We start from the raw sequence: 13,208 nt of genomic DNA on the forward strand, positions 1-13,208 counted from the left end.
ACTCCTCTCACAGGTACCTAGCCCTATCCCCTCCTCTCACAGGTACCTAGCCCTATCCACTCCTCTCACAGGTACCTAGCCCTATCCCCTCCTCTCACAGGTACCTAGCCCTATCCACTCCTCTCACAGCTACCTAGCCCTATCCACTCCTCTCACAGGTACCTAGCCCTATCCCCTCCTCTCACAGGTACCTAGCCCTATCCACTCCTCTCACAGGTACCTACCCCTATCCACGCCTCTCACAGGTACCTAGCCCTATCCCCTCCTCTCACAGGTACCTAGCCCTATCCCCTCCTCTCACAGGTACCTAGCCCTATCCACTCCTCTCACAGGTACCTAGCCCAATCCCCTCCTCTCACAGGTACCTAGCCCTATCCACTCCTCTCACAGGTACCTACCCCAATCCACTCCTCTCACAGGTACCTAGCCCTATCCACGCCTCTCACAGGTACCTAGCCCTATCCCCTCCTCTCACAGGTACCTAGCCCTATCCCCTCCTCTCACAGGTACCTACCCCTATCCCCTCCTCTCACAGGTACCTAGCCCTATCCACTCCTCTCACAGGTACCTAGCCCTATCCACGCCTCTCACAGATACCTAGCTCTATCCCCTCCTCTTTTTGCAGGTCTTTCCTGTTATAGGTACAAATATCTATTCCAGATCCACTTAGTGAGAAATACTACTTAGATACTACACAACCACTCTAAAAAGTTTACTCTAAATGTTAATGTTTGGTCTGAGTGTGGTTTGAGATGGTTCACAATGCTTCCTTTGAATAACAATAACAAGGTTGAGTTTGTGTCCCAAAGTCTTGGATCATATTTTTTATTTTGTTACCATGTACTATTCATTTCTGTTGTGCATTCTGCAGGTCCATGACCTCTTTGCTGAGTGAGAACGAAGAGCGATATGTCTCCTCACCTGAGGGTGTCGATAGAGAGATGAGACACAGACTACACTCAGCACCACTGAGATCTGTGTTTGGAATCTCTGAGGACTCTGTCTTAGCCATGGTCCAGAGCGGCCAGTCGCAGAGTGACATCGTACTGCCGCCGAAACGAAGTAGACAGGAGAAATACAGACTTAGCAAAATATCAACGGACGGCAAGTTAATGATGGGTATTGTCGAGTTGGTTATAAACCTTCTCACCTCCAGATTGGCTGAGCTAATGCGAAGTGTCAGTCAGGGAACTCTAGATCCGCTGACTGGAAGTATCTCAGCAAGTCAACAGTTTGTCCAAGAGATGCTAAGCATGGCGACTTCTAAGATGTATTCCCATGCCATAGAGCATATTGCGCTCGGCCACAAGTCTCCCCTTGAGTTAGAGAGGGAGCTTGAGGCCATCTTGGGTCCTCTGGCTGGACAGGTCATAGTCATCATCATAGATAGCATCATCAAGGCTAAAGCCAACGGAGGAAATGAGGGGAGAGCGACCAGCCCCTTGACCTATTTTCTAACTGCCATTTCGGCAGAAATACAAAGCCTAGTGGTTCACAGATCGGCTAGCAGACCATCCACCAGACTGTCCAACAACGACCCACTGCTGAACATTTCCAAGTCGAAGGTCTTAAGATCAGTTCTGCTCAAAATGGCAGAGCTCTTTGGCCAAGGTCAAAGTGAAACCTGTCTAGTTCCACTAGTCCAGAGTCAGTCCAACAACTCCATTTGCGACTGGACTGTGAATGCAGGCACCATTCATCCAAGTACATTTCTGTCTGACAACAGAATGACAGAAGTGTCATCCGATGTTGTGGATCTTGTACTTGAGGTTTTTTGGACAACAGGATTTTTGGATAACAGGAACCCGTCAAGGCCACAGAGTGCCTGCTCCCACAACTCAGCTAGTGGAGCAATAGATAAGAGAGCTCTTGCTGGGGACTTGGTCAGACAGGTGTCTGTCAAACTCAGCCCGTTTGTCTCTGAGAGTCAACTCTCCACCATGTCCATGACAGATCTGTCATCATCGTGTTCTGACTCCACCTTGAAGCAGTTGTGTTCTCGCTCTGTTGTTGCTCTGGCAACTGCCTGTCAAGCAATCAAAACAGAGCTCGAGAACCAGAGACCTACCAACCTGGCAGCCAGAGACCTACTATCGTCTCTGGTAGAGACCATTGAGGACATGGATATCTCTGACATCCTCCAGGGCCCGTCGGCCATTTTGGAGGAGGCTGCTGTGATAAAGCACCCAGAGATGTCCACCTCGACAATATACAGATCTCTGCTTCTCGACTCATCTCTCGCCTCCTCTAAGATGGTCACTGAGAGCATTATCTTCAACAACCCATGCCCATCAGAGGAGAATGTGAGTATTCAGAAGGAGCGCCCTGCTGATAAAGTTGACATCCTCCTTGGTCAGCCAGTGGAGGAGTATATTGTCAAAGCTGAGCAATGCATCACTCAGGTCATTCAGGATGCAGCTGTGACATATACTGCTGCGCTGGATAAAACCGACACTTGTGGGAAACTGTCGGAAATCCTATCTGTCCATGTTTCCTCAGAGAATATTGAGGAGGCATCCTCTGATCTCTTTGGTGGAATTATTTCCGACCTGCATGAGGTATATGAGGTCAATAAGGCCTCCAAGCGTACGAAACCAGGTCGCAAAATATTCTGGGTGGAAGTGAGTTCAGGTTCCCAGAAGATTTACACCAAAACCCTGGACAAACTAAGGAAGCTGTTCACCTCCAACCATCTCACTGAGGGAAAATATATTCCTGTGCAAATCGAGCTCTCTGCAACTGGACTACTTGTAACTGAGGCCACTGTGGAGGTATCTCCTGTAACTGAGGCCACTGTGGAGGAATCTCCTGTACAGAAGACAGACAGTAAGACCCCTTCTAAGTCCTCAGCCCACCAGCTCACCCTCGACACCTGCACTAAAGGGGTAATCAAACAGGTGATCTCGGTGCTGAGGGTGGACACATCAAAGGAAGACTGCTCCGCTTCCGTTGGGGAGAGCAAGACAAATTCATCCTTCGACTTCAACCAGAAGTTGGACTCGATAATTTCGAAATTGGAGGACCTCACCATTTTGAGTGATGTGACGTCAGCCGAGATTGCCACACTCATGCGATCTCTTAGTGCAGCCAGCAGAACCTCTAACATTTCCATCCAGAGCTTTTACAGTACTGAGTTCCGAGCTAAGGCCAAACACATTGTGAGTGAGACCATTCTCAGAGCTGCTAGCAAAGCCAACCATTCTTTGCTACAGGGCATGCCTAGCACCACCTTCTCACACCATGTGGTTTCTACAGCCGAAGATATAGTAAATATTATCATGCAAGACCTTGAAAGTGTATCCCAGTACACTGTGGACGACGCAGACTCCTTCCCACTAGGAGAGAAAAAGCTGGAGTCCCAGCTCAAACCCAGAGTTGTCTTTGACAACTTATTGGATGCTGCTCAAACCATGTACCACAGAGTAAAGGATAGACTGAACATCTTTTTCTCTTTTCCACCAGTGTCAGTCACCACAGCCAAAGATGTGCTGGACTCCACCCCTGTGGAGACACTCAGACGCATTAAGTCCCCTGACACTGCTCTTGTTGAGGACAGGAGCCGCCATCCGTCTGTGAGAAGTGAGAAGCCTTTGTCAAAAGTCTGTTTGGCTAAAAGGTCTAAAGCCCTTGTGTCTTCAAGTGGCTCTTCAACAGACCACCATGTAATTGACACATGCAGTGAGGATGTCACTCTGCCCACCAGGAGTATGTCAGTTGTGAGCAACAACAGTTTGAAGAGAGCCTCTCCTCTCCACGGCAGTGGATTGAGTGAAAGTTGCAAACCTCTTGTGGCTCTAAAAGACGTAACAGTGGCAGTCAGCCAAGAAGGCTTTAGCAAAACTGCAAAGAAGATGCTCAGCTTGATCCTAAATGAGATCAAGTGTAGAGTGGCCAACTCTGAGAGTTCATCTGTTGGGCAGGAGTGTCTGATAGCCACTAACATGTTAGACTCTTTACTGGAGATCCTTGACCAGTTGCCTGACATGAGCGCTGCCGATGAGATCACAAGGACAGAATCCCATACCTCTATCGCAATGGACGAGACAGGTTCACGGTCAACGCTTGTGAGCCAACAAGAAATAAACATATCTGACACCAATATCATAGTGAAAACTATAATGGACACATTGAAGACGGACGACCCAGAGATGACTTCAGCAGAAGAAAATCTGGATAGGCTCCTGTCAGTTGAAGCCCTTCAAGGTGCGTCTGACAACCTGATCGCAAAGGTCCACGGTCTCATTCTGGAGATAACCATAAGCCGCCAGCTTCAATCCATGGCTGGCCACAGAAGCCTCTCTCAACCAGCGCTGCCTAAGCCAGCCCTGAGGAAGCTGTCAAAGGACGATGCCTCAGAGCTCATTTACAACTTTGCCCAGACTTCTGTTAGGAGACTCCTGGGGCAGTGTATGGGAAGGCCTATGCCACCCTCGGCTGAAATGGTTTTGGATCAGGTCATCAAGTTGATGACAGACGTGGTGATGGACAGCCTGACTTATGGGTCCAAGTCTGCAATGGAGGATGGTAAGTGAAAGTATCTATTTTCATCTGCATAGGACTTAATTAAAATTCACTGGTTGTGTCCAGAATGGCACCTTATTCCATATTTAGTGCACTACTTTTGACCAGACCCTATGGGCCCTGGTCAAAAGTAGTGCACTATAAAGTGAAGAGAATGCCATTTGGGATGCAGTGACTGACTTCCATGGCTGCGTCCTCTTCTCCCAGTTATTGTACACAGGTCGGTCACACTAGCGTGCTCTTCTCACTCAGACACCAGCAATGCCGCAAGTGACATCATTCATGGTGTTGTAGCTGACCTTAATGCTACTGAGGAATTCCCTGCCAGGAGCCTTAGCCCGGCTGATGTAAAGGCTGACGGCATGGCCCGCCTTCCCTCTGCCAGAGGGGAAGAGACTAAGAAGAACAGGAAGTGGCATTTCCTACCGAAAATGCATACGTTTCCAAAGATCATGATTAAGGTAGGGTGCTCTGTGTTTTGAGATTACCTCTGTAAGGCAGGGCTGAAATTTACCCTACAGATTCACTACACACCTATTGTCTCTCAGCATTAGAACAATACTGTTGTCATTGTCTTGAGGAGGTTGAGTGAGGACGCTGTAATACAATCCTAATACACATGGGAGAGAGTCAATGGCTATGTCCCAAATGGCACCCTATTCCCTATATAGTGCACTACTTTTTACCAGAGCTCTATGGGCCCTTGTCAAAAGTAGTGCCTTACATAGCGAATAGGGTGCCTTTTGGGATGCACACTCTGTATTTTACACAGGCTCAGTTGTCCTGATGTGTTTTGTCAACAGCTGTTCAAGACAAAAGGGGAACCGAAGAGCTACCCCAAACGTCTCAGAGAGACTCATATTTCACAGGGTAAGTGATAAGCATCGATGTTATATTGATATATCACCCTATGACAAGCTTGTTAAAACAGTGACAACAGATACAGGCAGACGGACGGACAGACATGCAGACAGACAGACAGGCAGATGGACAGACAGGCAGGCAGATGGACAGGCAGACAGACAGACGGACAGGCAGACAGACAGACATGCAGACGGACAGGCAGGCAGACAGACAGGCAGACGGACAGACACAAACACACACATTCATTTTCTGATTATGAAATGTTCTTATGACAGATGCTGAGTGTGAGGTTCCAGAGGTTCCATCCACTTCCCCTCCCAAGGAGGACCTGACAACCACACCGGCCCCTGCTCCCCAGGAGTCCCAGTCCCGTAAACGCCCTCTCATAGTCAGGGTGTTACACGCTCTCTCCAGAGCCATCTCCAAACCATTCAGAGGAGCTTCTGGGAAGAAGAATTAGCTAAATGCCTGATTTCATTAATATTATATTTTAATCAGAGCCTTTATTTAATAAAACATTACTGCATTGATTTCTGTCTATAATAGTCTTAATGTTTGTGCACGATAACGGTAAAGTACTTCAAACCACATAGTCAAAAGTATTCATAGTGAAGTACCGTTTATTATTATTGATTGTGGAAATACACATAATACAGAAAAGTTGTTGTCACATATAAAAAAGGGTGCCATATATATATATATATATAAAGACAGACATAAAGGAGAGAACTCTGTAGACCAGTCACATTCTCAAGCCATAACTAAATCCATGAATGGATCTCCTATAAGATGACAGGAGAACATTTGTAACACTTTCTATGAAGCCTATATCTATAATGCATACACTCAAGTCATTTACATTTTACATTTTAGTCATTTAGCAGAAGCTCTTATCCAGAGCGACTTACAGTTAGTGAGTGCATACATTTTTTTTTTCATACTGTCATACACTCATAATGACTTAATTGAGTTAAGTGTTAAGTTAAGTGCAGTTATAAACACATAATGAGGGCTTGTTATGTATTTCTTGCAATACAAAAAGGAAAAGGCTAGTAGTTTATTAAATATTCATGACTGCTCTTGCACGGCTCATGTCCACACTGCAGTACAGCAGGGGGCAGTAATGCACCAGTATGAAAATGTATGCACTCACTGGATAAGAGCGTCTGCTAAATGACTAAATTTTCTTTTTAATGTAAATATAGTGTATCTACACGTATCTCTCTACAGAATGTAGAATATATGTTTGGAATAGTTGGTGTTCCAGTCATTGAAGTAGCTATGGCAGCTCAAGCCTCAGGAATCAAGTATGTGGGAATGCGCAATGAACAAGCCGTAAGCCATCTTTTTATTTTTTATGAATTCAGAATCTTCTCATGACATTTTTGATGTGATTTGGTTGTGGAGACACCAGTAATACTGATATGTTGTTGTAATGCGTCATCCAACAGGCTTGCTATGCTGCGTCTGCTGTTGGTTACCTCACTGGACGGTAGGAGGATTCGCATTAGGAGAGAGCTTTAGAGATACTGTCTCTCCTCTCTGAAATCCCAGACCTATGTTAAAACATTGTTAATGTGGGAAGCGACCCGTCTGCCCAGGGAGACTACTCTCTCCACACTATACTAAACCAGCTCTCCCTAAATCATGTGATATTAACTACCCTTACATAGACTACAGGAGCGTGTAGTGTGTGAGGGTCCGTTTCATAGCTTTTTTGCATTGCTAATTATGTCTGCCTGGCTGTCTGACCCTTTGTGTGTGTGTCTGCCTGTCTTCCTGTCTGTCCCTCTGTCTGTCTGTTCCTCTCCAGTCCAGGTGCGTGCCTGGTTGTGTCTGGACCGGGACTCATCCATGCACTTGGTGGAATGGCCAACGCTAACATGAACTGCTGGTATGCTAGAACTCCACAAACAGAAGACATTTACATTACATTTACATTTACATTTTAGTCATTTAGCAGACGCTCTTATCCAGAGCGACTTACAGGAGCAATTAGGGTTAAGTGCCTTGCTCAAGGGCACATTAACGTCATTTAGCAGACGCTCTTAGCCAGAGCGACTCACAAATTGGTGCGTTCACCCTATAGCCAGTGGGATAACCACTTTACAATTGGGGGGGGGTGGGGGGTAGAAGGATTCCTTTATCCTATCCCAGGTATTCCTTAAAGAGGTGGGGTTTCAAATGTCTCCGGAAGGTGGTGAGTGACTCCGCTGTCCTGGCGTCGTGAGGGAGCTTGTTCCACCATTGGGGTGCCAGAGCAGCGAACAGTTTTGACTGGGAGACCCTACTACTCATGTTCAGTGGTCCTTTCAAAAGAAGGGATGCTATCCGCACACTGCAAAAAATGATCAGAGGACTCCAATTTCTTGTTGTCTCAGCTTGTCAGTTGATGTCATTGTGTGATACCTCTCTCTCTGTAGGCCTGTGATTGTTATTGGAGGCTCCTCCGATCAAAACCAAGAGACCACTGGGGCATTTCAAGAGTTTCCACAGGTACCGATTCAACCATGACATTTCTGACTATTGAACATTAGGGGGTGATTTCACGGGACACAGATTAAGCCTAGTCATGGACTAAAAAGCAAACTCAATAGAGAATCTCTGTCCGGGAAACTGGCCCTAGCAGTTTTATTGCTGAAAGAGGAAATAATTTGTTATTTGTGGTCCTCTTTCTCTGTCAGGTGGAGGCATGCAGACTGTACAGTAAGTTCTCTGCTAGGCCTAGCTCGGGAATAAAACTATCAAAACGTTCATAATTATGGGAAATAACTCATTTCATGCAAATAAAATAATTGAATAGATATCAAATATAATTCCTGAAAAAGGAAAATAAGAATTCCTCTTCCTACCTGACTGTATCAGCTGAATATTCCTCTTCCTACCTGACTGTATCAGCTGAATATTCCTCTTCCAACCTGACTGTATAAGCTGAATATTCCTCTTCCTAGCTGACTGTATCAGCTGAATATTCCTCTTCCTAGCTGACTGTATCAGCTGAATATTCCTCTTCCTACCTGACTGTATCAGCTGAATATTCCTCCTCCTAGCTGACTGTATCAGCTGAATATTCCTCTTCCTACCTGACTGTATCAGCTGAATATTCCTCTTCTTACCTGACTGTATCAGCTGAATATTCCTCTTCCTACCTGACTGTATCAGCTGAATATTAACTTCCTACCTGACTGTATCAGCTGAATATTCCTCTTCCTACCTGACTGTATCAGCTGAATATTCCTCTTCCTACCTGACTGTATCAGCTGAATATTCCACTTCCTACCTGACTGTATCAGCTGAATATTCCTCTTCCTACCTGACTGTATCAGCTGAATATTCCTCTTCCTACCTGACTGTATCAGCTGAATATTCCTTTTCCTACCTGACTGTATCAGCTGAATATTCCTCTTCCTACCTGACTGTATCAGCTGAATATTCCTCTTCCTACCTGACTGTATCAGCTGAATATTCCTCTTCCTACCTGACTGTATCAGCTGAATATTCCACTTCCTACCTGACTGTATCAGCTGAATATTCCTCTTCCTACCTGACTGTATCAGCTGAATATTCCTCTTCCTACCTGACTGTATCAGCTGAATATTCCTTTTCCTACCTGACTGTATCAGCTGAATATTCCTCTTCCTACCTGACTGTATCAGCTGAATATTCCTCTTCCTACCTGACTGTATCAGCTGAATATTCCTCTTCCTACCTGACTGTATCAGCTGAATATTCCTCTTCCTACCTGACTGTATCAGCTGAATATTCCTCTTCCTACCTGACTGTATCAGCTGAATATTCCTCTTCCTACCTGACTGTATCAGCTGAATATTCCTCTTCCTACCTGCCTGTATCAGCTGAATATTCCTCTTCCTACCTGACTGTATCAGCTGAATATTCCTCTTCCTACCTGACTGTATCAGCTGAATATTCCTCTTCCTACCTGACTGTATCAGCTGAATATTGCTCCTCCTACCTGACTGTATCAGCTGAATTCCAAGACATGCCTTTTTGTTTGAAATTCTCGACTCAAGGGATGGAAAGGATTCCAATGGTATTGTAGAGGGGGAAGTGAGTTTATAAGAGAACGTTTTTGTCCCAAATGGCACCCTATTCCCCGTTATAGTGCACTACTTTTGACCAGAGCTATATGAAAGTAGTGCACTGCTATATTATTAGACGCTACTCCATTCAGTTGAAGGCATATTAATGTTGGCCTCATATTGAATGTCATTTACATTTTGTACAGGTCTTCTTCCTCTTACCTGGGCAGAGAGGTGTCTATTTTGTCCAGGCTGGGCACCTCAGATAATAACTGTCTGTGGGAGACACTTTCTGTTCCATCAGAAATGGAAGAATGACAGCAGGATGATTTCAGAGGTAATGGTTGTTTAGTTATTACTGACTCATGACATGGGTGTATAGGAGATAAGATTCTAACCCTAACCCTATGACACAAGACACCACCAGCCTTTTAACATGCGCAATGTAAAATGTCAGGAAACATTAGGAGGGTGTGACTACAGAATGTTACCAGTAGATGGCGACCTCAGCAATTGTATTTTCCCGAGGGCCAAAGTTTTGCATTTGTTTAGGCTTGTTCATGCTCGATTGCAGGCCTGCTATTACAATAGGAACATCATATGGTGACTTAGCAGCAGTTGTTTATTGTGTGTAAACAATATATTATTATTATTATTATTATTAAACCTTTCCAGGCACCACAGTTGTTTGGACCTGCAACACATTCAACCGGGGCTTTACCTTCTATAATCTGAGCCAATGTTGTTTTCCACACAATCCTGTTGACATACATCCTCTTAGTAAAGCTTCCAGATGAGCGTCCCCTGAAGCCCAGAGGCGCCATATCTCCCCTGTCCAGGGACTATAAGGCCCACCGGTTGGGCCACCTCCACCCCTATACCCTTCGCAAGGAGATTTCCCACGCCGCCGCTCGCCCCTGTGCCTTCAAGTGAGCAGCCCCCGCTCGCGTCTGGGCCTTCGGGTAAGTAAGCAGCTTATCAGGAATATTTCAGCCCCTCTACTCCGGGTCCCAACTGTACTGAAACACAGGAACCGAAGAGGTCTTTTTAATACCAGGTTATTAGTCATCATAAAACTTCATTTATGCGGGAACATTTCCCTTTTTGGGGTAGGGGACCCCCCCAGTAGCATTTTGAAACGGGCCCCCAAATAGCTAAGTCTATCCCCGCGCATAACTCTTATTACACTGAGGGAGATCAGCTGGTAGGTTACAGTCCGCACTGTTTGCATCCCAAATGGAACACTATCCATGTACCCTATGAGCCCTGGTCAAAAGTAGTGCACTATATAGGGAACAGGCTGCCGTTTGGGACGAAGCTAGTACGTCAGATAATAGGAGCCAGCCGACCCCCCCTCAGATCGGAGTTCATAGTGGGTTGTCTCTTAGGCGTTGACCTCTGCCCTCCAGCCCCTATGAGGGGTATGACCTGCCGTCAGTTGCTGCTGCCAGCTTCAGCCTCCCTCAATGGAAGAAAGCCAATCTCAACAGGAGGCTACAAGAAACGGTACCAGAGTATAATTATTATTGCACCATTCCAGTGTTATAGCTACAGTTTGTCTGCGTACCAAATGGCACCCTATTCCCTATATAGTGCACTACTTTAGACCAGAGAATGGCACCCTATTCCCTATATAGTGCACTACTTTAGACCAGAGAATGGCACCCTATTCCCTATATAGTGCACTACTTTAGACCAGAGAATGGCACCCTATTCCCTATATAGTGCACTACTTTAGACCAGAGAATGGCACCCTATTCCCTATATAGTGCACTACTTTAGACCAGAGAATGGCACCCTATTCCCTATATAGTGCACTACTTTAGACCAGAGAATGGCACCCTATTCCCTATATAGTGCACTACTTTAGACCAGAGAATGACACCCTATTTCCTATATAGTGCACTACTTTAGACCAGAGAATGGCCCCCTATTCCCTATATAGTGCACTACTTTAGACCAGAGAATGACACCCTATTTCCTATATAGTGCACTACTTTAGACCAGAGAATGGCACCCTATTCTCTATATAGTGCACTACTTTAGACCAGAGAATGACACCCTATTTCCTATATAGTGCACTACTTTAGACCAGAGAATGGCACCCTATTCCCTATATAGTGCACTACTTTTGACCAGAGAATGGCACCCTATTCCCTATATAGTGCACTACTTTTGACCAAGGGCCAAATGACACTCCATAGGGCATTGGTCAAACGTACTGCACTATATAGGGAATAGGGGGCCATTTGGGATGCATGTCTACAGCATATACTGTAGAGTACACTAGTGACGTATGGAGCAAGACTTTTCACTAGTCTTTTTGCTCGTTCTGTTCTCAGACCAAGAGTCAATAACCTGCAGTCTATTCCCAATAGGAGCTCATCACAATGTACTTTAGGGTGCATTAGACAATACAGGCTAATCTGTAGCATTAAATCAAGTGACGATCTAACCTTGTGTAACCTTGTTTCAATACTGCTCTCTTTAAAACACTAACATGTTTGCATAGGACCTCTATGAAAAGACTGTTAGTCTGTGTGAAGGAAGACTATAGTAGGACCTGCATCCTTCCATGAACCTAGTGCCCTTATAATGCGTCCCAAATGGCACCCTATTCCCTATATAGGACATTACTTTTTACCGGAGCTCTACTGACCCTGGTCAAATGTAGTGCACTATATAGGGAACAGGGTGCCATTCTCTGGTCTAAAGTAGTGCACTATATAGGGAACAGGGTGCCATTCTCTGGTCTAAAGTAGTGCACTATATAGGGAATAGGGTGCCATTCTCTGGTCTAAAGTAGTGCACTATATAGGGAATAGGGTGCCATTCTCTGGTCTAAAGTAGTGCACTAAATAGGGAACAGGGTGCCATTTGGGACTCAGACTGTGTATTTGATGAGAGCTTAGCCTGTCAGTCTGGACACCTGCTGCTCAGAAGACAGATCTTTGGTGTGTGTTTGGTGTGTGTGTGTTTGGTGTGTGTGTGTGTGTTTGGTGTGTGTGTGTGTGTTTGGTGTGTGTGTGTGTTTGGTGTGTGTTTGGTGTGTGTGTGTGTTTGGTGTGTGTGTGTGTGTGTTTGGTGTGTGTGTGTGTTTGGTGTGTGTTTGGTGTGTGTGTGTGTTTGGTGTGTGTGTGTGTTTGGTGTGTGTGTGTTTGGTGTGTGTGTGTGTTTGGTGTGTGTGTGTGTGTTTGGTGTGTGTGTGTGTGTTTGGTGTGTGTGTGTGTGTTTGGTGTGTGTGTGTGTGTTTGTTGTGTGTGTGTGTGTGTTTGGTGTGTGTGTGTGTGTGTTTGGTGTGTGTGTGTGTGTGTGTGTGTGTGTGTGTTTGGTGTGTGTGTGTGTGTTTGGTGTGTGTGTGTGTGTGTTTGGTATGTGTGTGTGTGTTTGGTGTGTGTGTGTGTGTGTGTGTGTGTTTGGTGTGTGTGTGTGTGTGTGTTTGGTGTGTGTGTGTGTGTGTTTGGTGTGTGTGTGTGTGTGTGTGTGTGTTTGGTGTGTGTGTGTGTGTGTGTGTGTGTGTGTGTGTGTGTGTGTGTGTGTGTGTTTGGTGTGTGTGTGTGTGTTTGGTGTGTGTGTGTGTTTGGTGTGTGTGTGTGTGTTTGGTGTGTGTGTGTGTGTGTGTGTGTGTTTGGTGTGTGTGTGTGTGTGTGTGTGTGTGTTTGGTGTGTGTGTGTGTGTTTGGTGTGTGTGTGTGTTTGGTGTGTGTGTGTGTGTTTGGTGTGTGTGTGTGTGTTTGGTGTGTGTGTTTTTGTTTGGTGTGTGTGTGTGTGTTTGGTGTGTGTG

General features: G+C 45.6%; 2 protein-coding genes across 2 annotated transcripts; both read left to right on the top strand.

Annotated features, from left to right (window-relative positions):
- Positions 1-3,941: 3,941 nt before the first annotated feature.
- LOC311113988 (uncharacterized protein) lies at positions 3,942-5,399 on the top strand (the record flags this gene model as incomplete). Its single annotated transcript, XM_084189257.1, has 3 exons — positions 3,942-4,524; positions 4,774-4,982; positions 5,325-5,399. The coding sequence occupies 3 exons, from the start codon at positions 3,942-3,944 to the stop codon at positions 5,397-5,399; spliced, it is 867 nt and encodes a 288-aa protein (XP_084045383.1).
- Positions 5,400-6,579: 1,180 nt separating this feature from the next.
- LOC311113984 (2-hydroxyacyl-CoA lyase 1-like) lies at positions 6,580-8,881 on the top strand. Its single transcript, XM_084189253.1, has 5 exons — positions 6,580-6,720; positions 6,837-6,877; positions 7,199-7,279; positions 7,809-7,881; positions 8,070-8,881. Exons 1-5 carry the CDS (start codon positions 6,628-6,630, stop codon positions 8,142-8,144), a joined length of 363 nt encoding a protein of 120 aa, XP_084045379.1. The 5' UTR covers positions 6,580-6,627; the 3' UTR covers positions 8,145-8,881.
- The last annotated feature ends 4,327 nt before the right edge of the window (positions 8,882-13,208 follow it).

This window comes from Coregonus lavaretus (assembly GCF_964263955.1).
Source record: "Coregonus lavaretus genome assembly, contig: HAP1_SCAFFOLD_980, whole genome shotgun sequence".
Lineage (NCBI taxonomy): Eukaryota > Metazoa > Chordata > Actinopteri > Salmoniformes > Salmonidae > Coregonus > Coregonus lavaretus.